Source organism: Podarcis cretensis (assembly GCF_951804945.1).
Source record: "Podarcis cretensis genome assembly, chromosome: 16".
Taxonomy (NCBI): Eukaryota; Metazoa; Chordata; class Lepidosauria; order Squamata; family Lacertidae; genus Podarcis; species Podarcis cretensis.
In genome coordinates, this window is record NC_137186.1 from 25,925,998 (window position 1) to 25,953,260 (window position 27,263).

The following is a 27,263-nucleotide window of genomic DNA, read 5'->3' on the forward strand; positions in this document are numbered from 1 at the left end:
CCTAATATTGAATCAGGATGCTGGTCTGTTCGGCAGCAGCTATTCAGGGTTTCAAGTAGGAATCATTTCCAGCTGTCTCGGGGGATGCTGGTGGGGATTGAACTTGGGAACTTCTGTAGTAGTAGTAGTAGTAGTAGTAGTAGTAGTAATAATAATAATAATAATAATTTATTTATGCCCCTCCCATCTGGCTGGGCTTCCCCAGCCACTCTGGGCGGCTTCCAACAAAGTATTAATATACCGTAATACATCAAACATTAAATGCTTCCCTAAACAGAGTTGCCTTCAGATGTCTTCTAAAAGTCTGGTAGTTGTTCTCTTTGACATCTGGTGGGAGGGCGTTCCACAGGGTGGGCGCCACTACCAAGAAGGCCCTCTACCTGGTTCCCTGTAACTTGGCTTCTCACAATGAGGGAACCACCAGAAGGCCCTTGGCGCTGGACCTCAGTGTCCGGGAAGAACGATGGGGGTGGAGATGCTCTTTCAGATATACTGGGCTGAGGCCGTTTAGGGCTTGCTCTACCCCTGAGCCAGAACACTTTGCCATAATTGCATGATGTTTCCACTGAGATAGAGACAGAGAGGCCAGTGACAGGTTGCCATGGGTTCAGTAGCTCCTGTGTGTGTGTGTGGTCTCCGCACTTGGAAACTTTCCTGTTTCTGGTGGGATAAACTTCTGTCGCTGTGGCCAGAGTGCGTCGGATTGATCTTCTCAGCGATTGGGTGCAAATTCAGATTACACCACCCCCCCACGAAGCCTTTGAAGTCTTGACTTTTTATTTTGAGCCCGTGGTGGTGTCGGACTTAGGACATGGGAGAACAAGAGTTTGAATCCCCCTCTCGGGCATGAAGCTCACTGGGTTTCCCCCTTTGGCCCGTCACAGCTTCTCAGCCTGGCCTACCTCACAGGGTTGCTGAGGGGATTAAATGAGGAGTGGGGAGAAACAGGGAGGATATAAACATACACATACCCTTTTATGCCACAATTTCATTTTAAAATGTCAAAGCGACGAACGCAACGGTGATACGTGAAAACCACATCAAGGTTCGAAACACCGCATCGCGGTGATGTTTCCTTTAATCATCCTAGTTTTTGATTTGACCCAGTTCTCTATGACAACGTCTGCCAACCTGGTGCCCTCCAGAGGTTTTGGAAGGCACCTTCTGTCAGCCTTACGGCTGTGCTGATAAAAGCTGATGGGAACTGTAGTTCAAAACACCTGGAAAGGCAGCAGATTAGAGAAAGCAACTCTGGGCACTGATCTCAGCTACATTACCTGACTGCAGCTTGCCGCTTTCTGTTTTCTATTAGGAGAACGCCAGCCGCTTTTTAAAAAGTGTCTGGTTTGAAGCCCACCAAATCTCCAGGGCTTGGGGAGAAGGGCGGGTGGCAATGTGCCAAGTCAACGCTGGCGAAAAAACAGGCCCTCCCCGGCTTGTGTCCTTTGTGGTTCCTTACCTACTCCTGCCAAGCAGGTAGGCGCAAGCTTTGGGGAGATGGGACTTGGTGCTCTTTTGCTCAGGTATGCCTTGGAACACACGGGCCAGCTTGTTTCTACAAAGGGAATGAATAACTTCAGAACTTAATGTGGACTAGTAACTTGTGCTTTTCATGCGGACTGGCAACTTGCGGGCTTAAAAGCTGGCAAAATCCCAAAGCCCCAGTTTGGAGCCCTCCTCTCGCCCCGACCCCTGGCCGCTGTTTCTCACACCTGTGCCTTCTCCCCATGCCACAGAACTCACCCTGGGGTTGAGAAGCACTCCCATTCGAATCACCACCACCAGCAGCAGCGTCGACAGCTCCAACCATGGCAGCAGCAGCTCCAGCCTTAATAAGGTGAGTCTTCCCGCTCCCTGCCCTTCTTCTGCTTCCCTTCCCTTCCCTTCCCTTCCCTTCCCTTCCCTTTCCTTCCTTCCTTCCTTCCTTCCTCTGATCATGCCTGTTTCTGCAGGTGGGGGAAACTTGAAAAGTCCCTTTGGCCCTCCATGAAGCCGTGGAGCCTCAGGGAGGGCGGAGGGCTGCGTCAGTTCTGCAGCTACAAGAGGCAGAGCGAAGGGCACAGCCTGGGCTTTGCGCAGGAGAGGCGGTGACCGTCTAATGTCCAGCATCCTGTTCTCACAAGGGCCCTCCAGCTGCCTCAGTGGGTAGCCAGCAAGCAGGACCCCAGCACAAGATTCGGGAGCCTTGCTGCCTCCAATGGTGGAACCAGAGCGTAGCCCCTATGGCTATAGTAGCCATGGATAGCCCTCTCCTCCGTGAATTTGCCCAATCTTCTTTTAAACCCATCACCAACTCCTGTGGCAGGGAGTTCCACAGTCTAACTATGCGCTGCATTAAGAGGGTCTTTTTTCCCCTCCGTCCCGAATCTTTCAAAATTCATTGGATGTCCCTGAGTTCTAGTGTTATGAGAGAGACCCAAACTTTTCTCTATCCACTTTCTCTTGGCCAGGCATAATTCTTTTACACCTCAATCTTACTCGCCTTCCTTCTAAACCAGGGTTTCCCAGACTTGGGCTGTCAGCTGTTTTGGGACTACAACTCCCATCATCCCTGACCACTGGTCCTGCTAGGTAGGGATGATGGGAGTTGTAGTCCGAAGACAGCTTAAAGACCCTGCTCTAAACTTTTAAGAAAGCTCCAGGTTCTGCAACTTTCCCTCATGGTGGACGTGAACCATTTGGGGTGCCCTTTTATGAACCAGCTCTGCAACATACACACACCCACTCTGCCAGCGCTCCCAGCCATGCCCTGGCTGCCTCTCACAGCCTGGTTGTGGAGCAAGCCGGCAGCTCTCCTGCCCGGGCTAATTAGCCTAATGCCTCGTCCCGCTTGGCCCTGCCGGCCTGTCGCCTCTCGTTAAGGCATTATGCGACCTGCGGCTCCGGAATCCGGGTGGGCTGTCGCGAGGAGCTGCACCAACGGGCAACAGGGTTGTGCCAACTCGCTCCGGGTGGGCCTCTGGGTGGCCGTCCCCTGCAGGTGAGGGCGTGGGAAGGATTCTAGTCCCGGGACGGGTGTGTGTGTGTGTGTGGCAGCCGGCCAGGAGGGTGGAAGTGAAGGGCGAGATTGCGGCTACGAGCAGGAGCTCAGGCAGTTTGTAGGGCAGGGGATGCTCTGAGCAGGACAGAACAACAACAGAGGGCCGTTCGCCCGGGCCGGGAATCCGATCACTCGCTCTTTTCATCAGCCATGTGCATTATTCAGGAAGCTGTGCAGGAGGCTGGAGCTGGGCCTGGAAATAGCCGCTCAGGTGAGCGGAGCTGGCCTCTTTCTTTCGTCCCTCTCCCTGCATTCCTTGCTCCAGCCTGAGCAATATCCCTGCACCTTGGCCAGGCCATCTGAGCAGCGGCAGCTGTGTCGGGACTCTGTGTCGTGTGTGTATGTGTGTGTTCCCCCACTCCTTGCCTCTGCTGCCTTGCAGCGTGTCTGACGACTGGGACAAGCAGCAGGGTGGTCTAAGCAGTGTTGGCAGCCAGGAGTTAGGTGGTGGGTTGGGATTTTGTCCCTGCTTCGCAGCCACAACAGAGGGAGGCCGTGTCCGTCTGTGCTGCTTCAGACAGCAGGTAGGGGATTGAGTGCTTAAATGCTCCCCCGTAGCATTTTTTAAAAAATCCATGCACAGGGAAAGCTAGCTCCTCAGGAAGAAAGGTTCCTCTTTTCCATCTACTAGCTTTCTCACTGCAGGGTCCCCCCATGTAAAACCATTTGACGATATGATTCCTCACCTGTGATTTGTAGTGATGCGTTTCAGTTCAGACACAAGTTGATTGCCTCATCTGTTGTTGGCATGCCTTGTTTCCTGCCTCCTTGGATGGTTTTTTCCAGTAGTTATCGTACCCACACACCTGTGAACCCAGGGCTGCCCTGCAGCTCCATACCTGACCATTATGTACTCCCCAGGGAAGTTTGCCTGGCGCCTTCATTATACAACTTTAGGTGCCAGGCAAAAGCATTCCTTTTTAGCCAGGCCTTTGGTTAATCCAGTTTACATCTAATGCCCGTTTAAAATGTGTGGGAGGTCTTGGGGGGGGGGGCTATAGGCTTGTCGTTTTTATTTTTGTTAGGTATTTTGTGGTTTTATATCTTGATTTTATTCTGTGAACCGCCCTGAGACTCCCGGGTATAGGGCGGTATATAAATTCAATTAACAACAACAACATCCCCATTTCGACTGTTTGGGCCAGGATTTTGGCTCTTGGGTGGTAAATCAGATGTCCTGAGATTCTTCCTCTTTTTCTTTCATTTTTTAAAAAAAATATTTCCAGTTTTTCATCATTAACATCCTTCAAACTTAAATTCAGCAGTATTTGTACAATTGTGGGATTCCCTGAACCCTCGGACTTCTTTCCTCTCCCTTCTGGTTTTTCAACAGATACGTTTTTATTTTATTTCAACCACATCTAATTACATTTATCCAACTTTAGTTAAATCCTTTACCTGTTATAAATTTACAAGCGCTATATCAATCCTGCTAACATTTTCAAATCTTTACATTGTTCTTTAATGTACTCTATAAATTTATACCATTCTTTTTAAAATTTACTATCATCTTCCTAGTCATTTTTGTCATGTTGACATACAGTGGTACCTCGGGTTAAGAACTTAATTCGTTCCGGAGGTCTGTTCTTAACCTGAAACTGTTCTTAACCTGAAGCACCACTTTAGCTAATGAGGCCCCCTGCTGCCGCCGCGCGATTTCTGTTCTCATCCTGAAGCAAAGTTCTTAACCCGAGGTACTATTTCTGGGTTAGTGGCTGAAGTGTATGTAACCCGAGGTACCACTGTAGTCCGTCATTTTCACTATCTACTCTTCCTTGGTTAGCGTTTCCTGTTCCTTCCATCTTTTTCTTTCAAAGCAAGCTGCCAGTCCCTGTTTGCAGCAGTCACACTCTTCCCTCCTTTGCCAGTGTGGTGTAGTGGTTAAGAGCGGTGGACTCGTAATCTGGTGAACTGGGTTTGCTTCCCCGCTCCTCCTCATGCAGCTGCTGAGTGACCTTGGGCTAGTCACACTTCTTTGAAGTCTCTCAGCCCCACGCACCTCACAGAGTGTTTGTTGTGGGGGAGGAAGGGAAAGGAGAATGTTAGCCACTTTGAGACTCCTTCGGATAGTGATAAAGCGGGATATCAAATCCAAACTCTTCTTCCTTCTTCCTTCTTCTTCTTGTTCCCCTGCTCTGAATTGCCCAGAGGACGGCCTTTCTAATGGCACCAGCCTCTGCAGCCCTCAGGGGGCACCCTTCCCCTGCCATCACAAGGCAGCCCCTGCCTAACTCTGCACTGGGTCCAGCCTACCCCCCGCCCACACAGCCCGGCCACCTGGCCCAACTCCATCATCCTGTCTTTGTCTGTCACCGGGAAGCGTCCCTCTGCAGGACAAGAATAGCTGCCCCAGCCACACAAAAGACCCCGCTCAGCCCCGCCGGTCACCAGAGAGCCGTGGTCCTGTCATTCGGGGCTCCCCTACACTCTCTCTCCCGGCGCTGCTCCTCTGCGCCATGCCCGGGGTGCCTACCCCCAGCCCTGAGCCGCCCCTGTTCGAGGAGGCCCCCCTGCGGCAGGCCCTGCAGGAGGTCCGCCAGGAGTTGCAGGCGTGGCGCCAGGCCGTCGAGCACCGGGTGGAGGTGGCCCTGGGCTCGGTGCGCCCGCTGGCTGCCACCCTCGCCCAGCTGCGGGAGGAGAATGCCGCCCTGCGGGCCGAGCAGCGGCGGCTCAGCCGGGACGTGGCGCTGCTCACCCTCTACCTGGGTGAGGAGGAGAAGGACCCCAGCACCCTGCTGCTGGAGGCGGAAGATCCCTGCGCCCACTTTGCGGGCACCGAGGAGGCTGGGCCGCCGACGGCCCACCCGCCAACCTTCGCCAGCACCAGGAGGCATTCAGAGGTTCACCTCTCTCGCAGCGGGAGTTTTGTGAGTCGTGGCTCTTATGCCAAACATGGGTAGGGACGGGTTAGGGGCTTTGGTGTGCAGGGAGGTGTACCCCCTCTTGTGCCCTGCCTGCCCATCTCGCTCCCATCTGACAGGTGTTGGAGTTAGGCCTGGGCGACGTAGCAATACATTGCCTGAAACTGGTTGAAAGTTAAAGTTGCGAGATGGATTTCAGAGCAGGCGATGAATCGTGAATCCCCGCTTGCCCCCGGCTGCAGTGGCGTTGCGCGCTTCAATATGGGGAGCCTGGCCAGGCCACCTGATATGCGCCAACTCCTGCCCCCGCCCCCCCCCCGGAGCCCGAGATAAGGGTGGGGAAAGGAGGACAAAGCATGCAGAGAAGATTGCATGCTCAAGATGACAGACTATGCTGAAATTGCAAAAGTGACAGGGAGAATCAGAAACCAGGATGATAAGAAAATTAATAGAGAATGGAAAGAAAAATTATAGATTAGCTTAAAGAATACTGTATACACTTAAAAATGTTAGCAGGACCAGTATAACACTTTGTAAGGTATTAATTCTGTGCTTACAAAATGGAAATTTGAATATAAGTTTGGATGATATTATAAGATACAGTATAAAAGGAAGTATGTTGGAAATCACAGGGGAGTGGAGGGAAGTCCAAAGATTCAGAGAAAAATTGATTATATTTGAATGCAAGAGTTATTTGCAAAAACTAAAATAAAAATGATAGATAGATAGAGTGGGTCTTGCCTGCCTGCCAGCCCCGCCTTCATTTTTTTCTCTGGCTGTGTGAGTGCCGGCGAGCAGCCTCCTCCCTCCCTTTTTCCTTTGCACCGATCACAGAGCCACCTCTGTGCCTTGCATGGTGCTCCGGAGGGTGGCTCCCGGTAGCTGCTGCTTGCATGGCGCCGCTGGGAGGCTATCACCGGGTTAAGCCACAGCTGGCAGCTCCAGGGATCCAGCGGTGCAAAGTCATGCGGTGTCCTGGCTGATGTACCTGGGGCAGAAGCTGCACACAGTGGCACCAGTCGTCTGCCTGGCCGGCCACTGCCTTCTTCCTCCCTGCCCTGCTGTCAGGGATCAAACTTAGGACTTTCTGTTTGCGAAGCAGATTCCCTGCCCTTTAGCTAGAGCCCTTCTGCCCGCCCCCCCTGACTTTCGTGGTGTATGTAGGAAAAAGCAACGCCCATCATGGTTTCTCAGCCCTAGCATGTTCCCTGCTCCTGCCTCCCCAACACCAGCCAGTCTGCTTCATTAAAGAAACAGCAATTCGAAGTAATGTTACATAATGAAGAAGGGTGCCTCTGGGCATGTGCAGAATGCCAAGCTGAGCAGGTGATGCTGCCGCCTGTAGGGTTAAGGGTGAACGTCAGGCTTCTCCCAGAAGCCTGGGCTACACACACACACACACACACACACACACACACACACACACAGAAATAAACATATATGTACTGTATATCGTTTAAGCAACTTTCTCCCCTGACACCAATCGGTGGGTTTGTGGGAGGAAGTTCTGAAGTTCATGGCCACCCTTTATCGCGGGCAAATGTCATGCCAGCCCTCTCTTGCTTGTCACGGCGCCAGACTGGCAAGCGCTCCCCTCTTGGATTGGAGCGGGCATGGAGCAGGCTGTTTGTGCCCCCCGCTCAACCCACCCAGGGTGGATTAGCTGCCTCTCTGTTTGGGATTATAGCCGCCTGCTCGGGCGACAGGTGTGCAGAGCCCAGTTGTTGTGACTTGGCACTTTACCTGCGCCAGCCAGGCCTTCCTCCTCCTCCTCCTCCTCCTCCTCCTCTTCATGCCAGCTGGGGTGGGTGATGCGAAACTCCTGCCCAAGCAGCTGCCCAGGGTCGCCTTTCACTGGCCCAGAGCCGGGGAGGTGGTGCGTGAGTGGCAGCCTCCTCAGCCGCGGCTTGTTAGAAAGGCTCCTCTTTACAAGCAGCTGAGCTCTGGGGCCCCCAGCCAGGAATCTGCAAGCCCCGCTAGCAGCTGGGCCCCTCTCCTGTTGTTGATCTCGTGGCGCTGGCGATTTTGTGCTGGGATTTGCCAGAAGCCTGCGGGACCGCGTCCTGCCGTCAACAAGGACCTGTCAAGTTGTAAATTGGAGCTTTTGCGGACAGAGCGGGGGACTGTAGCGTGCAGGTTGCTTAGCTGTGATTCTGTGGTTAACTAGAAAAGTGATCTTCCGTTCCTTGTTTGGAGCACCCGTGACCCCCTACATGCATCAGTGGGTGTGCTTTTCTTGGGATGACAAGCCGGCAGCTGTTCAAAGGAACTACAACTCCCATCATCCCACACAGAGACGCATTGGCAGATTCCTCTAGAGCTGGAAATACAGTCGTACCTTGGTTTTCAAACAGCTTATTTCCTTAATGTTTTGGCTCCCGAACGCCGCAAACCCAGAAGTGACTGTTCTGGTTTGCAAACTATTTTTGTAAGCCGAATGTCCGCCGGGTCCTCCGATTGGATGCTGGAGCTTCCTGCGGCCAATCGGAAGTTGCGCTTTGGAAGTCGAACGGACTTCCGGAACGGATTCTGTTCGACTTCCGAGGTATGACTGTAATGCCAACATATTTCATATCTGGTATCTGATGCATGCCTTTGGCTTCAGCTGGTACATGGGTAGATGAATCTATAAAGACCAGGGCACAAATTTTCACGGCCCTCTAGCAGCTCATTTACCAGAATACATTTATTTAGCGTTAACACTGGAAGTGTCTACTCAATCCTGACCAAGCTAAGCCCGTTGATGTATCCTTTACTCTAGGGCAGGCTTGGCCAAACTTGGCCCTCCAGCTGTTTTGGGACTACAACTCCCATCATCCCTAGCTAACAGGACCAGTGGTCAGGGATGATGGGAATTGTAGTAATGCCTGCTCTAGGGGGATTAGTTTGGCATTGGCATGAAAGGTATGGAGGATGGCACTTTGAAAACAGGCCTTTTCTGTGGTGACACCCTGCTTGTGGGATGCTCTCCCCAGCGGGACTTGCCTGGTGCTTTCATTATGTATCTTTAGGCTCCAATGGTTAAACAATCTATGGCCTTCTAAACTGGGGGGAAGCTTAATCGTTTTTGTTTATTACGGCATGTATTTTTGTGCTTCTGTATTGTAAACTGGCCTGTGATTCTCTGCTGAAAGGCAGGGTGGAGATTTAATAAATAATAGCAATGACTATTGCTGCCCCGCACCCCCTTGTCTGCTCTATGCAAATGCCGGTGCCCTTGTGGTGTCTTTTAAACCGGGCGGGCATCCCAAGTGGCATTGTGTGTGGGTCGTGTTGACAGGGAGCTGGCATTGTGCTCCCGAGTCCCTGAAATGAGGTGCCAGCTCCACCTTGATCCCTGATCAGCAAACCGCTTCTGAGTAAGCCCTTCTAATCTTCCCCTAGAAATCCCCTGACACAGTTTATCAGGGAGCTTCGTGTTGGAGCTGGCCCATTAACCAAAGAGCCGCTGTCCCCTCGGTAGATGCAGGCCTGGGTGTATTTGAAAACAAGTGTTTCTTAAGTATGGAACTCACCTCTTGGAGAATCTTGGCTCTCTTTTTAAAAAATAAAATCAAGTTTCTAGTCCTTCTCGTTTGCAAAGGCGTGCTTGGAATTCTAGGAGTCCGAGATGTTTCTGAACGACGTTTCCAGTGCTCAGAGGAAAGTGGTTCAAGGCTCCTGCTCGGGTCCGTCATCTTTCAGTGATTGGAAGACGTGCACAAATTATGCAAAGGAAGGAGCAAAAAAAAGAATGAAGTTTAGACAAAATAAGGACTGCCGTGCAAATATCCTCAATTTGCACGTGTTAGAATTGATCATTTCTTGGGGGCAAGGTGCAACTCTGGTTGCTTGCCACTCAGTATTTTGTACCCCAGGATCCGACAAGTGTTATAGAACATTAGTGTTTTAAATTTCCTTTTTTTTAAAGAGGAAAAAGTTTGTAGCTTTCATGTGCGTAGAATGTGTTTATGAAGCACCATTGCCAGGGAACTGCCATCGGAGCCAGAGGCGGAGGAAAGGCTCCAGAGCGATGCTGGAGAGGGTCCCAGCAGGGAGAGAGGCAGCCCATCTGCTGGGGAAGGAAATCAGCGTAACACCAGGGGTGAAGGGGGGCAGATGGGGGAATCGGAGAGAAGGCTCCAGGACTCTTCACCGGAGACCAGTGGGGAGAGCACTGGTCCTCCTCTGCCCACACCCACCCTGCGCAGAAGACTTCCGCGCAGGGAGAGTAGGAGGAGACTTGGCGTCAAAGAACTTCTTTGCTGGAAGAAGTTTAAGAAACGCCCACTGACGGATTCTGCCAGCGATTGAGACAGCCACGAGTGCAAGGCTGTCCAGAGAGAAAGGGTTCAACCAGGCAACCTAGCCAGGAGTGGCGGCAACTTAGGCACGAGCAACCTCCTTAGAACCATTACAACCATGTTTAGAGAGTGCAGCTTCTGTGCCTTTTAATCATAGGACCACAAGGGTCGTCTCGTCCAATTCCCTGCAGTGCAGGAACCTTTTGCCCATCGTGAGGCTTGAACCCACAACCCTGCGCTTCAGAGTCTCATGCTCTACCGACGGAGCCATGATCATCTCCTATCTGCCACCTCCTCCCTTCCTAATGAACACTAGCTTTGGCTTAGCAGTTGAAAAAGAGTGTGTTGTAGTGGTTAGTGTGTTGGACTAGGACCCGGGAGACCAGGGTTCGAATCCCAACCCGGCCATGAAGCTCACTGGGTGTATCCTTGGGCCAGTCACTCACTCATCCCCTAACCCACCTTGCAGGACTGTTGCGAGGATAAAATTGGGGGTGGTGGTGGAGAGTATCCCATAAAAATACAACCAGTAAGCTACAACACACCCATGCTTTTTTATTTTATGATACTTTATTCTTACCATATCTCTTAGCGTGGTATACACGTGATAAGAAAGTAAGGGATTTAAGATTAACACTTTTGTTTGACCCGCTATTCGTTCAACAATACTAGTAACAACCGCGGCATTTCCTTTTCCAAGTATGTAGAAGTATTTGTTAAACCACAGCAATACCTTGGATCCTGAACGCCTTGGGAGCCGAACATTTTGGCTCCCGGAAGTGAGAGTTCTGGCTTGCGAACGTTCTTTGGAACCCGAACGTCCGACATGACTTCCACGGCTTCCGATTGGCTGCAGGAGCTTCCTGCGGCCAACCAGAAGCCGCGCTTTGGTTTCCAAATGTTTTGGAAGTCGAACGGACTTCCGGAACAGATTCTGTCTGACTTCCGGGCTACGACTATATTTCGGCTGCATTTGTGTTCTGTTTTTGCACTGACGCTACTTTACTTCTGGCATTCTCTCTCCCCTCTTATTTTCCTTCTGCAAACTTTTCTTTTTCTTACAATTTTTTAAAAATAAAATAGAAATGCATGGGAAAACATGGGATAGGCAGGGGGAAACTAACTAAGCCACCTTGAACTCTTTGAAGGAAAGAAGATAAGACTATAAATGGAATGAGTAAAAAAGAAAAGAAAAAATAATCAGCATGGAAGATCCCGTATATGATCTTCCAAGTTGCTCTTGACCTACATTGGTGTCATCTTCTTTTTTTTGCTTCAGATGGAAGCCGAGGTGCCGGTGCACCGCGAGGCAGCGGACTCGGCGTTGTCAAACGGCACCGAGAAAGAGAAGCCACAGGCCCAGGAGCTGCACCAGCGAAGCCGCCTGAGCGCCGAAGAGCTGAGCAAGATCGAGGAAGAGCATGTGTTGGATAAGATGGTACGTGTTGGCGACAGCGGCATGAATTTGGGACTCCGCAGCACACAGCGGGGTGGTAACAGTCCTAGCTGATTTTCGGGGTTGGGTATCTTGTGGGAATGTTGAGGAAAGCAGGAGAGGATATATGGATTAAATATTACCCCTCCTCACTGACGCTAGTGAGCAAGCAGCAGAGCACATTCCCTTGCAGATTGCTGGAAGCAAGTTGATGGATTCGTTAGAATCATTTAAGTTGAGCAGTCCTGTCTGGCTTGTTCTTGGCAAGTTTCGCCTTTTATCTTCCTCTTAAAAATAATAATAATGCAACAGTCTTGATTGAAAGTAAGAGTAAAGTTTACTTAACATTCAGTCCACAGTACAGTGGTACCTCAGGTTAAGTACTTAATTCGTTCTGAAGGTCTGTACTTAACCTGAAACTGTTCTTAACATGAGGTACCACTTTAGCAAATGGGGCCTCCTGCTGCCGCCTCGCCGCCAGAGCACGATTTCTGTTCTCATCCTGAAGCAAAGTTCTTAACCTGAGGTACTATTTCTGGGTTAGCGGAGTCTGTAACCTGAAGCATATGTAACCCGAGATACCACTGTAATATTCTGGAGGCAGGCTTTATCTTGTGGTTACAGTTACATTTGTAGTGAAAAGAAGTCTGAGCTAGGCCTCGGACTTTCTACTTTATGGCTTCCATCCTCTAAGGATGAGCCATGTGTTGCTGGTAAAAGAGGAAGATGGCTGTGTGACTAGCCCCTTTTTAGGGTCTGCCCATCTACCTGGTCAGAGACAGGGGAAGAATACTCCAGAACTTGTATGACAGGAAGTTTTCCCTGTCTGGAGCATTATTCCCCTGTGTGTCCACTCTGGGCAACAGGAAATGTTGTATTTGACTGCTTCAGTGATGATACATTTCACATATCTGGGGTCGGGTAAGGGTGTGTGGCGCTGTGGTTTAAACCACTGCACTGCTTGGGCTTGCTGACCAGAAGGTCAGCGGTTCGAATCCCCACGATGGGGTGAGCTCCTGTTGCTTGGTCCCTGCTCCTGCCAACCTAGCAGTTTGAAAGCACGTCAAAGTGCAAGTAGATAAATAGGTACCGCTCCGGTGGGAACATAAGCGCTGTTTCCGTGCGCTGCTCTGGTTCGCCAGAAGTGGCTTAGTCATGCTGGTCACATGACCTGGAAGCTGTACGCCAGTTCCCTCAGCCAGTAAAGCGAGATGAGCGCTGCAACCCCAGAGTCGGCCACGACTGGACCTAATGGTCAGGGGTCCCTTTCCCTTTAAGTGTGTGTGCATGTTTGTCTGTGTGTCTGGAGCAAATGTTTTTCTTCTGTGAACTGCCCTGAGACCTCCGGGAAGTATATAAATAAATTCAAGTAATCATCATCATCATCATCATCAATGTTTGGGAGAGGGTTTGGATTTGGGATGGGTCGCCTCCTGCCACAAGCGGGTGTCGTTTTGCTCACTAGGGAGCGTCCGAAAGGGGGTTGCTTATTTGTTTATTAAATTTTGTATACCACCCTTCATTTGAAGATTTCAGGGTGGCAGAAAATCAAAGTTGGAAGGGTCCCCCAAGGGTCATCTAGTCCAACCCCCTGCAGTGCAGGAACCTCAGCTAAAGCATCCATGACAGATGGCCAGCTAAAGGTAAAGGTAAAGGTACCCCTGCCCATACGGGCCAGTCTTGACAGACTCTGGGGTTGTGCGCCCATCTCACTTAAGAGGCCAGGGGCCAGCGCTGTCCGGAGACACTTCCGGGTCACGTGGCCAGCGTGACATCGCTGCTCTGGCGAGCCAGAGCCGCACACGGAAACGCCGTTTACCTTCCCGCTGGTAAGCGGTCCCTATTTATCTACTTGCACCTGGAGGTGCTTTTGAACTGCTAGGTTGGCAGGCGCTGGGACCGAGCAGCGGGAGCGCACCCCGTCGCGGGGATTCGAACCGCGACCTTTCGATCGGCAAGCCCACAGCGCCACCTGCGTCCCAGCTAACCTCCACTTAAAAGCCTCCAAGGAAGGAGACTCCACAACCTCCTGAGGGAGTCCGTTCCCCTGTTGAACAGCTCTGAATGTCAGAAAGTTAGTTGGAATCCCCTTTCTTGTAACCTGAAGCCATTGGTTTTGAGTGCTACCCTCCGGAGCAGGAGAAAGCAAGCTTGCTCCATTCTCCCATGTGACAGCTCTTAAGACAGCTATCGTATCTCCTCTCAGCCTCCTCTTTTCCAGGCTAAACATATCCAGCTCCTTCAAACACTCCTCATAAGACGAGACGCTTGATCGTCTGGGTTGCCCTCCTCGGCACACGATTCAAATACAAAATAAAAACCGCAAAATGCAGAATAAAAACAAGAACAAAACCCAGAACCAGCACCACCCCAACGCATTTGAAAGGACATAAGAATGTTAATTGGACAAAGGACTGATTAAAGAGGAACGTTTTTGCCTGGTGCCAAAAGGTGTATAATGGAGGCGCCAAGAGAACTATATCAATGCACTAGGTAAAGGTAAAGAGACCCCTGACCATTAGGTCTAGTCGTGACAGACTCTGGGGTTGCAGTCTCATCTCGCTTTACTGGCCAAGGGAGGCCGGCGTACAGCTTCTGGGTCATGTGGCCAGCATGACTAAGCCGCTTCTGGAGAACCAGAGCAGCGCACGGAAACGCCGTTTACCTTCCCGCCGGAGCGGTACCTATTTATCTACTTGCACTTTGATATGCTTTCGAACTGCTAGGTTGGCAGGAGCAGGGACTGAGCAACAGGAGCTCACCCCTTTGCGGGGATTTGAACCGCCGACCTTCTGATCAGCAAGTCATAGGCTCTGTGGTTTAACCCACAGCGCCACCCGCTTCCCTATATCAATGCACTAGGGGAGATTAATCATTGGTCACGCTGGCTGTGGCTGATGAGAACCAACATTTTTATTATGTATTGCATTTATATACAGTGGTACCTCGGGTTACATACGCTTCAGGTTACAGACTCCGCTAACCCAGAAATAGTACCTCGGGTTAAGAACTTTGCTTCAGGATGAGAACAGAAATCGTGCTCTGGCGGCGTGGCAGCAGCAGGAGGCCCCATTAGTTAAAGTGGTGCTTCAGGTTAAGAACAGTTTCAGGTTAAGAACGGACCTCTGGAACAGATTAAGTACTTAACCCGAGGTACCACTGTACTGCCCTGCATCAAAAGATCTCGGGGTGGTTCACAGAATAAAATACAGGATAAAACACAAGCAAATAATTAAACCAAAACAATAACCCCTCCTTCCCACAGTCGCATGTAAAAGGCTGTAGGATATTCATCAGCCCAAGGTCTGGTTGAAGAAAACGTTTTTGCCTGGTGCCTAAAAATATATAATGAAGACGCCAGGCAAGCCTCCCTGGGGAGAGCATTCCCTAAATGGGGAGCCACTGCAGAAAAGGCCCGTTCTCATGTTGCCATCCTCTGGATCTCTAAAGGAGGAGGCACATGAAGAAGGGCCTCAGAAGATGATCTGAGGGTCTGGGTAGGTTCATATGGAGAGGCGATCCTTGACGTACAGTGGTACCTCGGGTTAAGTCCTTAATTCGTTCTGGAGGTCCGTTTTTAACCTGAAACTGCTCTTAACCTGAAGCACCACTTTGGCTAATGGGACCTCCTGCTGTCGCCATGCCGCCAGAGCATGATTCTCATCCTGTTCTCATCCTGAAGCAAAGTCCTTAACCCGAGGTACTATTTCTGGGTTAGCAGAGTCTGTAACCTGAAGCGTCTGTAACCCGAGGTACCACTGTATCGCTGTCCTGAGCTGTTTAAGGCTTTATAGGTCAAAACCAGCACTCTGAATTTGGACCTGGAATCTAATTGTTAGATGTGGGTAAAGATGCTGTCCTATTCCTGCGCTGATCAGTCATGGCAGAGCTCAGTGGCGGGAGAGGCCAGCCAATCAAGTCTCAGGGGGGTACTTGCCTGGAGGCAGAGTCCGTATGCAAGGTTCAGTCCAATCCTAAGGTCAGGGGAATCTCAATTCACGTAGTCAGACGGTCCAGGGGTCAAGAAAGCTGAGAGTCCAAGGTTACGAGAAGCAAGAAGCGGCAAGGTTTCTCCAGGAATTACCAATGTTGTTTCCAGCTACTGACTGAGGCTGGAAACAGTGCTTAAGAAAGCTGGAGCCAGGTGGTTCACACCAGGAGCAAGAAGGCTGATCGGCAGCAGGTGGAGTCACTTCCTTCTGCCCCTTCAGGCTGCTGCTCAACAGGTGAAGGTAATTCCTGGCCCATGACAGGTGCAGCCAGAATGATCATGGAAGCAGAATGCAAAGCTGATGTTTTGCCACTGAGCCCAAGGGCTTTACTTCAAAATAAGTTCCTAGTCCTCATGGTTCCAAAATAAAGGGATGGTCAAATTTAGAAGCTGCCTTATGCTGAGTTAGGCTGCCGGTCCTTCTGAACATAAATAACAAAACCAAGGATCTAGAATCTAACTCCATATTGTCAGCACTGACTGGCAGCATTTCTCCAGGTTTTTAAAAATAAAATTAAACTTGAATGTCCTTCGCCTGCATGCTTGCAAAGTTACATCTGTGTGAATTAAATTTCTCTGAGTGGTTTTTCCTTGTTGGGAGGAGTTTTATGCCTTTTTTTAAATGAAAGGAGAAAAGCTGTGTGTGTGTGTGTGTGTGTGTGAGAGAGAGAGAGAGAGAGAGAGAGAGAGAGAGAGAGAGAGAAGCAGTAGTGGTAGTAATAACCCCTCTTTACATCTCCCTGCAGCTGGATCAGACCACAGACTTTGAGGAGCGGCGGCTGATACGGGCCGCCATGCGGGAATTGCGCCAGCGGAAGCGAGGTACCGGCCTGGGAATTTTTTTGGGGGGTGGGGAGCTTTATAATTGCATACTTCAAGAAATCTAGGCCTCAAATGAGAAGACTTAAACTATAGAGGAGTGGGAGGTAAATGGGCGCCAAGAGTTTCTGTGCAAAAGCCACCGGATTCACACAAGTATTTGCCAACCTGCTGCCTTTTGGACTACAACTGGATTACGAGTCCTGTCAGCCCCCAGCCAGCATGGCTGCATTGTCCATCCTAAGGCCATGCTGGTGCCACAGCCTGGGGAGCTGCTGCCAGTCAGTGTGGAAAATATTGAGCTGGATGGACTCGGAGTAAGGCAGCTTCCTGTATTCCTATGATATGCAGCAATCTGTATGTATCTGCAGTTGAGTGAAGAAACCACCCCCTCCTCATTGGTGACCTTGAGCCAGTTACTGTCCCTTGACCTAACTCACCCCCCCAAGGGCTGCTGTGAAGATCAAACCAGTGGTGTTTTAGGAGACTCACAGCTGCTACAGTTGAGCTCCTTGGAGGAAAGGTGAAATTTAAAATTTAACGAATCTGTGAACTAAAGAAAGGGTTCCCGGCCACAGTATATTTTATTCCCTAAGGTTTATGTACTGCTTTGTTCTCATAAAACAAAATCCTTAAAGCGGTTTCCAAAAAGTATAGAACTATGAAACTACAGTCGTACCTTGGTTCTGGAATGCCTTGGGAGTCGAACGTTCTGGCTCCCGGAAGATCGAAAACTGGAAGTGTTTTGGTTTTTTTAACATTCCTTTGGAAGCCGAACGTCTGATGGAGCTTCCATGGCTTCCGATTGGCTGCAGGAGCTTCCTCCTCCCCCCATTTTTTAAATTCATTTTATAACACTAATAAACAACACAAACAGAAAAACAAACAAATTCTTGTCTTATCCTTATTTTTTCTAAACATTGTTAAGTGAGCTTCCCCAAGTCCCCCCAATCTGATTTTCATTTTACCTCATCTTTAGCAGTTTACATATATCATAATTTTTAATCATTTTTTAAATTACACTTACTTTTACCATCCTGCAGCCAATCAGAAGCCGTGCTTTGGTTTCTGAACGTTTTGGAAGTCAAACAGACTTCCGGAATGGATTCTGTTCGACTTCCATAGTACGGCTGTATCAGTAAAAGCTGTTGAAAGCAACAGTTGTAAGACATCTTCAGGGAAATGAAAAGGAACGGTGAAATGAAAACAACACAAAACACAGACCAGTTTCCTACATGTCTGGATAAGCTTTTCCTAAACAAAAATCTCTTCAGCCGGCGTTGTGCAAGGAAGGGGCCTGCCTGGTTGTCAATAGGCAGGGAGTTCCAGCGCTAAAAGATTGGTTTGTTAAAAAGGCACAGTGGGTCCCCCATGGCTCCTGTAGCCTTGCCCTCCTCCCTCCATTCTTGCCGCTGTTCCTGACCCCTCTGGGATGTGGCGTTTTGCAGAGCAACGAGAAAAGGAGCGCAGCTTGCGGATCCAGGAAGCCAAATCGAGAGGGGCCACCCACACCACAGAGACCACGGCCCGGCAGAGCGCCATGTCCGCCGATGGCTCAGCCATCAGCACCGTCACCAAGACCCAGCGCCTTGTCCAGTCCAGTAAGGAGCAGCTGGGGGTTCGGGGACGCTCCGCCTTTCCTTCCGAGCGCATGGCTTCCGGGGGGAGACACACGGCACGCATCCCAGACGTCAAATCAGGCCTCTTTCGGGTCCTTGCTCTCCCCGTGGAGAGACGCCCTCTTCTCTCTGCTCTGGAAACTGTCCTGATTTCTCCTCTTTGCATCGGGGGTCAACGCTGGCAGTTTTTCTTCTCTTTTTGCACCGGGATGGTTGGTGCCTTCTCTGGCCGTCTCCACGGCCTCATCCTGGCAACTGAAGCTTGGAATGGCTCGTCTCTCTCTCTCTCTCTCTCTCTCTCTCTCTCTCTCTGTCCTCTGGCCATGCTTCAGAGCATCTGAGTTAGTCTTTTCTTTTGGGACGTAAGCGCTCCTCGCTCTGCCATGACTCATGCCTCCGTTGTAGGGAGAACGATGGGCTGAAGTACCTTTTGCACCCTCGAATCCAAGGCCTCTCCAGTCAAAGGGGGCTCAGCAAGACTCAGAAAGGCCTCTCTTTGGCTGACACCCTGGAGAGCTGTGGCTGCAAGTCAGAGTAGGCAGCACTGGGATGGATAGAGGGATGGACACGTGAGGAAGGCCAGCAGATAATCTGCTTTGAATGCAAAAAGGTCCCGGGTTCAGTCCCCAAAAGCATCTCCAAGTACACCTGGGAGAAACTTCTTATCTGAAATCCTGCAGAACTGCTGCCTGTCAGTGTGGGCAGTATTGAGCTAGGTGGACCAGTCGCCAGGCAGCGTAAGGGAAGAGCTGTAGCTCGGTGGTAAAGCATCTGCTTTTGGCGCAGAAGGTCTCGGGTTTGATTCCTGGCAGTGTCCCCTATTTGAATCTCCAGAGAGCTGCTGCCGGTCAGTGTAGACAGCACTGAGCTAGATGGACACGGTGTTCTTTTTGTGTTTCAGGCAGCTTCTATGTCCCTGATGGCCTGTTTTAAGGCAGCTTCTTGGCTTCAAGGCTAAGGGCTTCCCCCTGACCCATCACAGCCTCTCCTCATAAAAGGATATTGTAGGAGCTGAGAGAGGTTTGGAAAAGCACAAGCTCAATGTTTAAGACAGGCTTCCTTGGCCCTCCAGATGTTTTTTTTTGGCCTACAACTCCCATGATCCCTAGCTAGCAGGACCAGTGGGAACTGTAGTCTCAAAGCATCTGCAGAGCTGAGGTTGAGGAAGCCTGGTTTAAGAGGTTTTGGGCAACTTCCTTACAAGGAAAGTGTATTTCCAATGCTTGGTTGTTTTTAGATTAGGGAAAACGGTGAGCATGAGGGAACATGATAAAGGGGTATAAAATTCTGCCCGGTAAAGATAGGGAGATGCATTTTGCCAAATACTGGAGCTCTGCGTCATCCAATGAATCTGAATGTTGGAAGATTCAGGCAAAAAGAAAGGATTCTTCATGCAGCACCCAGCGGGACTCTGGAATTTGCAAATGATGACAGCCCCCAACTTGGGAGGGCGCTAAAGGGGATTAGACAAATGTGTGGAGAACAAGGCTAGTAGCAATGGCTACTGGTAACAAGGCAGCCCTGCGATGCGGCTGCAAAAAGGGCTATTGCAATTTTAGACGGCGTTGCTCGCACCAGAGTTTCCAAGTCGTGAGAAATAATACTTTTGCTTTTTTCTCTGCTTGGAGTGTCCAGTTCTGGGCACTGTGCTTAAAGAAGGATTTAGTTGGATTGGAGCAGGCCCAGAGGAAGACAAGATGGTCAGGTGTAAATAAAATAAGGAAACTTGTTTATTTTTACCCGAGAGAAAATCAGACAGAGGAGGAGTGTAATATTTGAAGGGCTGTCATCAGGCAGAAGGGGGCAAAGTCTTCTTCTCTGCTACCACTGAGAACAAGATTGGGTCTAACTGGGGATTGAGTTATAGGAGAGTAGATTTGGGGAGAATATTTTAGGGAAATGTTCCTTCTTGACCCTAATAGCTGCTTGGCTATGGGGCTAGGAAGTTTGGAGACCTCTTTCTTGCTGGAGGTCTTGAGGCAGAGGCTGGCAACCATCTGCTGCAGCTGGGTTTCCTGCATTGGGCAGGAGAGGTCAGACTAGATCCCAAAATTGTAGAGTTGGAAGGGACCCCGAGGGTCATCTAGTCCAACCCCCTTGCGATGCAGGAATCTCGCCTAGATGATCCATTAGCCTTTAGTACACCTTCCAGAGGTGGAATAACAAAGGGAGAAAAGCCTAAAGCTTACAAGTCTCGCTTGTGGGCTTCTTACTGTGGGGAACAGGGCGCCAGACGAGGTAGGCCTCTGGCCTGATCCATAAACACTCTGCTTACCCTCTTATGCTTTTCCCCTCCCAGATGATGGCAGCAAGACTTCCCGCACGATGATGATGGAGTCCAGCTACGTGAAGAGATCGGAAAGTAAGGCTCTTCCTGCACCTTGTTTTCTTTCCGTGTGGTGAGGGGCTCCCAGGAAGAGGGAGGGGTATTCTTTCTTGCCAAGCTAAATGGGACTGAGAGCAGATTTATTGTGGTGTTGAGTGTTTCTCTGTTTTCTGAGATGTCTGGGCTTGAAGGGTTAATAATAATAATAATAAATAATAATAATAAATTTATTATTTACACCCCATCCATCTGGCTGGGTTTCCCCAGCCACTCTGGGTAGCTTCCAACAGAACACTAAAATACAATAACCTATTAAACATTAAAAGCTTCCCTAAACAGGGCTGCCTTCAGATGTCTTCTAAAAGTCTGGGAGTTGTTTTTCTCTGACATATCGTAGGAGGGCATTCCACAGGGCGGGTGCCACTACCGAGAAGGCCCTCTGCCTGGTTCCCTGTAACTTGGCTTCTTGCAGTGAGGGAACTGCCAGAAGGCCCTCGGCGCTGGACCTCAGTGTCCAGGTAGAACGATGGGGGTGGAGACGCTCCTTCAGGTATACTGGACCGAGGGCATTTAGGGCTTTAAAGGTCAGCACCAATACACTGGAAGACCAAAGCATAATAAGTTACTGCAGTGTTGTGTAGTGGTTAGAGAAGCGGTTCCCACACTTTTTGGGACCACTGCCCCCTTCTCACATGGTTTCTCCCCCATCTTATTTAATCCCCACAACAACCCTGTGAAATAGGTTTAAGCTGAGAGGCAGCCACTTGGGCCAGTGAGCTTTAGATTGCTGAGTGGGGATTCGAACCCGAATCTCATAGGTCCAAGTCCAACACACCCACTCAGTGGTTTTCAAACCTTTTTTGGCCACTGTCCCTTTGGTTCCATAAACTCATCCCCTGTGTCTCCTACGCTATAAAAAAGCATTCTTTGGAAGAGTGGTTTGCACGACCCGTTAAGGAAGCTAAAAACACAATAAAATTCGAAACCCGTGAAAGGGTTATGTTTTGGCGCAGTCCGTGGCATGTCGCCCTGTTGCCTCCGTGGTACCTGAGGTCCTTATGTTTGTCTCCCACCCCTCTCCACGCTTCAACCTTTCAGCAGACGGCAACACCTTTGTCCAGACCAAATCGTCCTACAGCACATCGTCTTCCAAGAAAGTCGGCAGGTGAGTCCTTCCTGGAGCTCCTCTCCCAGTTGCACAGGTCCTGTCGCATTCACAGAATGACAGAATTGCAGAGTTGGCAGGGGGACCCCAGGGCACAGCGGCGAAAGTGGGAGGATCAATGGATTTTTAGATGCTACCTTTTGTGCGGTTTGTTAGGTCCTACATGTGCTTGTGCGTCCCTTGCTGTCTTCATCCAGGCAAGCGAAAGGCGTTCCTGGGAGTTCTCCACTGGCTGAGACTGATGGGAGTTCACATCCAAAATGGGGACAGGGTATTCTTCAACACCTTGTGGTGCATCCGCTGGTGGGGGTCACCCTAGCAAAACTGTGTCCAGTTCTGGGCACCACAGTTCAAGAAGGACACTGACAAACTGGAACGTGTCCAGAGGAGGGCAACCAAAATGGTCAAAGGCCTGGAAACGATGCCTTATGAGGAACGGCTAAGGGAGCTGGGCATGTTTAGCCTGGAGAAGAGGAGGTTAAGGGGTGATATGATAGCCATGTTCAAATATATAAAAGGATGTCACATAGAGGAGGGAGAAAGGTTGTTTTCTGCTGCTCCAGAGAAGCGGACACGGAGCAATGGCTCCAAACTACAAGAAAGAAGATTCCACCTAAACATTAGGAAGAACTTCCTGACAGTAAGAGCTGTTCGACAGTGGAATTTGCTGCCAAGGAGTGTGGTGGAGTCTCCTTCTTTGGAGGTCTTTAAGCAGAGGCTTGACAACCATATGTCAGGAGTGCTCTGATGGTGTTTCCTGCTTGGCAGGGGGTTGGACTCGATGGCCCTTGTGGTCTCTTCCAACTCTATGATTCTATGATTCTATGAAAAGCCCCCTGGCTCTGCTACAACAACAACTTATTTATACCCCACCCAACTGGTTGGGTTTCCCCAGCAACTCTGGGCGGCTCCCAAGAGAATATTAATAATTTTAAAAGCGATAAGACATCAAAAATTAAAAGCATACCTATACAGGGCTGGCTTCAGGTGTCTTCTAAAAGACAGTTCCTTGACATCTGATGGGAGGGTGTTCCACAGGGCGGGCGCCACAACTGAGAAGGCCTTCTGCCCGGTTCCCTGTAACCTCACTTCTTGCAGTGGGGAAACCGCCAGAAGGCCCTCGGCGCTGGACCTCAGTGTCCAGGCTGAATGATGTGGGTGGAGACGCTCCTTCAGGTATACTGGACCAAGGCCAGGTATACTGGACCAAGGTTTAGGGCTTTAAAGGTCAGCACCAACACTTTGAATTGTGCTCGGAAACGTACTGGGAGCCAATGCAGATCTCTCAGGACTGGTGTTATGTCCCTGGCCAGTCCCAGTTACCAGTCTCGCTGCCGCAGTAAGGTCATAAGACTTTCTGAGGGAAGCGGGGAACCAGCGAGAAGCCAGCGTTGACCTCCTACTCTCCTTGCAAGCCCCTGCTGCCCTTTCTCACCTTTGTCCCTTTCTGGCAGCATCTTCGAGCGAGAGGACGAGACCTCTGGGCGTGCTGGCAGCCTGGCCGCCCTGGAACGTCGCCAGGCTGAGAAGAAGAAGGAGCTCATGAAGGCCCAGAGCCTGCCCAAGACGTCGGCTTCGCAAGCCCGGAAGGCCATGATTGAGAAGCTGGAGAAGGAGAGCGGCAGGTGAGGAGCCCCGCCATGTTCGGATGAGGTGCGGGTGGCTGGCGCAGAAGTCCTGGGGTGGGTGGCGGTGCTCGGCTTTAGGGAAGGCGGCAGGGAGTCGCCTGCGTTCCTTCGCGGATGTATTCCAAGCAACCCCCCCCCCCCACGATCGGAGGCCGTTTCCTTCTTCCAATGGGAGCAACGCTTTGGTTTGGGATACGGCAATTTCTTACACTCTCCTCTTCTCTCCGCAGCCCAGCCAACCCAGCCGTGTCCCGGGTGGCGGTCCAGCGCTCGGGCAGCTTTGGGGTCCCCAACGCCAGCAGCATCAAGCAAATGCTGTTGGATTGGTGCCGCGCTAAGACACGAGGCTACGAGGTGAGTGTGCCCCCGGCGGGCCTGTGCCCACTTTCCTTTTTTAAAAATAATAAATTTTACTTGATTTTACAAATTTAAAGTTATAATCCTACCATGACAGATCCACAGTTAAAAGATTCCACTGAATCTCTGGACTTCCCACTTTCCCTCCATAGGTTCTGTTGTTACCCATTTTCTACTGCATGTTTATTCAATAGTCCATATTTTTTTTTATAACCCCATTATGTCCATAGTTCTCGTTACGTTACGAGTGTTATTGCAATCCCGCTAGTGTTTTCAACTGCTAACAGTGGTCTTCTAGGTAAATAATAATTTTTCCCCATTCCTTATTGGTCTTTCTGGTTTCTGAGCTTTCCGGTCAGTTTTGCCATTTCGGCACAGTCCGGCAACTTAGTTTGCCATTCGCCTGTGCCCACTTTCCTGCCCCTTTCTGCCCAGGCTTCCCCAGATTGAGAGATCGCCTTACCCCACATACCCCATTCAACAGCTTCGATCAGCAGAACTGGCCCTCTTTCAGAGGCCACATAATACCTGCTCTGCAGTTGTAAGAACTTGGATCTTTCTGTGTTGCATCGCCTACACTTTGGAACTCCCTGCTGATTGATATCAGGCAGATGCCTTTGCTGTACTTTTTTCAGAGCCTGCTAAAAATATTCTGTTAGACAAGCCTAAAGCAGTTTATGTGAGTTTTCATCTCTTTTTTAGTCTATAGTTGTCTTTAACACACACACACACACACACACACACTAATTTTTATTAAATTTTCTAAATTACATTTCAAAATATTCATTTAAATAACCTTAAATTAATTACTTCCCTTCTTCTATTTCCATGGTCCGTTTTACATACCATACATTCCTGCATCTTGTACATGAACTAAACCATTCAGTAATCCACTGTTACATCCATCAAAACTGATTTACACTGTTGAATTTAACTTAATGCTACCAGCATTTTTAAATGAACACAGTTTTCACCCATATATTCATTAAACATTTCCCAGTCTTCTTTAAACGTGCAGTCTTCTTGTTCTCTTTTTGAAATTTTTAAGTTAGTGTTGCTCGTTCTTCTTACTGCTAACATTATCTCTCTCTTTTTTTGGCAAACCCCCGCTTTGAGGTTTCTTGATTTTAAATCAAATTAAAAAAAGATAAAACAACATTTTCAAATTTTGTTTTTATTTTACTCGGCAGCACGTCGACATCCAGAACTTTTCCTCCAGCTGGAGCGACGGCATGGCCTTCTGCGCCCTCGTCCACAACTTCTTCCCAGAGGCCTTCGATTATGCCCAGCTTTCACCGCAGGACCGGCGGCGCAACTTCGAGATGGCGTTCTCGGCGGCTGAGTATGTACCCCTTAGCTGCTCCTGCCCCCCGCCGGGCGTGGGAGAGAAGCGCGGGCACAGGGCCTGTTTTTCCTTCAAGAGGTCTAGCACCTTTTCTGGTTTATTGGCATACCTGTGCGCTCTCTCTCTCTCTCTCTCTGCCTAACGCAACCTTGGCCAATCTGGTGCTCTCTATGGACTTTGTGCTACAGCTGTGAGGGGAGCTAGAAGTCCAAAAGGGCCGTTATAGCAGGGGATTATGGGAGTTGTAGTCCAAGCCGTCAGTGCTGGCTGAGGCCGATGGGAGTTGTGGTCCAAAATGGCTGTACTGGCAGGGGCTGATGGGAGTTGTAGCATCTAAAGCAATCTAGAGGGCACCATAGTGAGGAAGGCTGGCTTAACTATCCTGTGGCAATGAGTTAACCGGACACCTTTCTGCAGGGCTATGGCTGTTTTCTGCTCAGTTGTGCTCAAACCTGTGCTGCTTCCGGCTGGGAGGTTCTCAACCAGAAAATGTCTCACTGGGCAGACGACTGGGGGGGGGGGGAGAAATTCCTCCCAGTAAAGCCTCAAGGTGGGGAATAAGGCCTGCCTCTCGTCCCCTGTTCTTCTTCCTAAGCTGTGTTGTCTAGACAGAAAGCAGCGCTCCCTGTATGCAGACACCATCCTCTCCCAACCTCCAGGCGTTGCTAGACCACAAACCTCTGACCATTAACCCACGCTGTCTGTCCAACACTATCCGGAGGGCACCAGGTTGGAGAAGGCTGGTGTCATGTAGCAGGGCCTCATCAAAAGGAAGAAAGTTCTGGGCTTGGGAAAAGCAAAATCTGATTATTATTTTTTTGCAGGCTTCTGGAATGCTTACAGTTTATTTCATTTTTGCTAGTCCTGGGGAAGGGAGTCTCAGCTATCCACTGTGAAAATCAAAGAGTGCTTTTGCAACCTTGAGGTCTAGAAACATGCTTGTTCCGCCTTTTTTTTAAAATGCAAGATTGGGGTTCTTAGGAAGATTGAAGCCCCAGTTGTACCTTTGGTGGTTACCTGCAGAATCACAACAAACACGCAGCTCTGGCAAAAGGCATCTCTTGAAGCGTGTAGGGGCACAGGTGGCTGTTTGTTTAATATTTATTTATCTTATTGCATTCATCATCCCCCTTTCTTCCTCCGAGGAGCTCAGAGGCGGCACATGTGGTCTTCCCTCCCTCCTCCTATTAATCCCCACAACAACCCTTTAAAGTAGGTTTAGTTCTGAGAGAGGTGACTGGCAGCCAGGGTCACATCCGGTGAGCTTCACGTGGCCAAGCAGAGATTCGAACCCTGGTCTCCCAGGTCTTAGTCCGACACTCTAACTCAGTGGTTCCCAAACTTTTTCAGACTTCGTTCCATAAATTCATCCCCCATGCCCCCTACCCTAGAAAAAGCTTGCATGACCCGCTCAGGAACAGAATAAGAGTTTCAAAACAGTAACGGTTAATCACACTCAAAATCCAATTAAAACTATTTACCGTATTTTTCGCCCCATAGGACGCACCGGCCCATAGGACGCACCAAGTTTTTTGGGGGGGGAAATAAAGAAAAAAAAATTTATTTCCCCCCCAGGCGCTTGTGGGGCCGGTGCTGCGCCTCCCAGCTGTCCCCGGAGCTTGCGGGGCAGGCAGCGGGGAGAAGCAGGCGTCTCCCCGCCGTCAGCCTCCAAACCACATTGGGAGACAGCGGGGTGGCGGCGTTCCGCCTCCCCGCTGTCCCCCGACCTTGTGGGACTGGCGCTGCGGCTCTCCTGAAGCCTGGAGAGTGAGAGGGGTCGGTGCGCACCGACCCCTCTCGCTCTCCAGGCTTCAGCGAAAGCCTGCATTCGCCCCATAGGACGCACACGCACTTCCCCTTCATTTTTGGAGGGGAAAAAGTGCGTCCTATAGGGCGAAAAATACGGTAGTTTAATTAATCCAGCAAAACTGGTGGGCTTGGACCAGAGATTCCAACTTTTCAAAGTCAGATTTACACTTCCAGTGTGCCCCTGCTGCCCCCTTGCTTCTTATCCCCCCCCCCCCCGGTTAATCCTTCTGCCTCCCACCAGGGGGGCAGTACTGCCCATTTTGGGAGGACTGCTGTAACCACTACCCCTCACTGTGCTCTTGCACCACCCAAGCCAGCTAACCGTTCATGCCGGGGCCTCACAAGCGTGCTGGGATTTTTGCCCTGTAACCTGCAGACGGACCTTTTCCAGCTCCAGCTCGATCCGTGCTGCTTTCTCGCGCACAAGGTAGGAAGGGAAGGGGTCTCAGCTATTTACGCAGAGCGCAGGAGCTCTTCCACGCCAGAAGGCATTCTGATTCCTCTGGAAAATTTGGATTGGGCGGTGGCGCACGTGGGACACTGTGAGCTGGTATGGAGGAGCGGGAGCGTGCCTGCACCTCTTTC

The 27,263-nt window shown here is 50.2% G+C and overlaps 1 protein-coding gene across 8 annotated transcripts in view; it reads left to right on the plus strand.

The window, feature by feature from the left end:
• Window positions 1-27,263, plus strand: part of SMTN (smoothelin) — an 80,097-nt gene that overhangs the window by 43,919 nt on the left and 8,915 nt on the right. For 4 of the 8 annotated variants that reach the window (XM_079956537.1, XM_079956540.1, XM_079956539.1 and 1 more), the window contains 9 exons: window positions 1,737-1,837; window positions 11,464-11,622; window positions 16,357-16,432; window positions 17,878-18,030; window positions 20,348-20,410; window positions 21,473-21,539; window positions 22,994-23,164; window positions 23,398-23,521; window positions 24,715-24,866. In XM_079956537.1, coding sequence (XP_079812663.1) covers window positions 1,737-1,837; window positions 11,464-11,622; window positions 16,357-16,432; window positions 17,878-18,030; window positions 20,348-20,410; window positions 21,473-21,539; window positions 22,994-23,164; window positions 23,398-23,521; window positions 24,715-24,866 — 1,066 coding nt within the window. The remainder of the gene's footprint in view (window positions 1-1,736; window positions 1,838-11,463; window positions 11,623-16,356; window positions 16,433-17,877; window positions 18,031-20,347; window positions 20,411-21,472; window positions 21,540-22,993; window positions 23,165-23,397; window positions 23,522-24,714; window positions 24,867-27,263) is intronic. The other 4 variants (XM_079956538.1, XM_079956541.1, XM_079956542.1 and 1 more) reach the window with 3 other exon arrangements.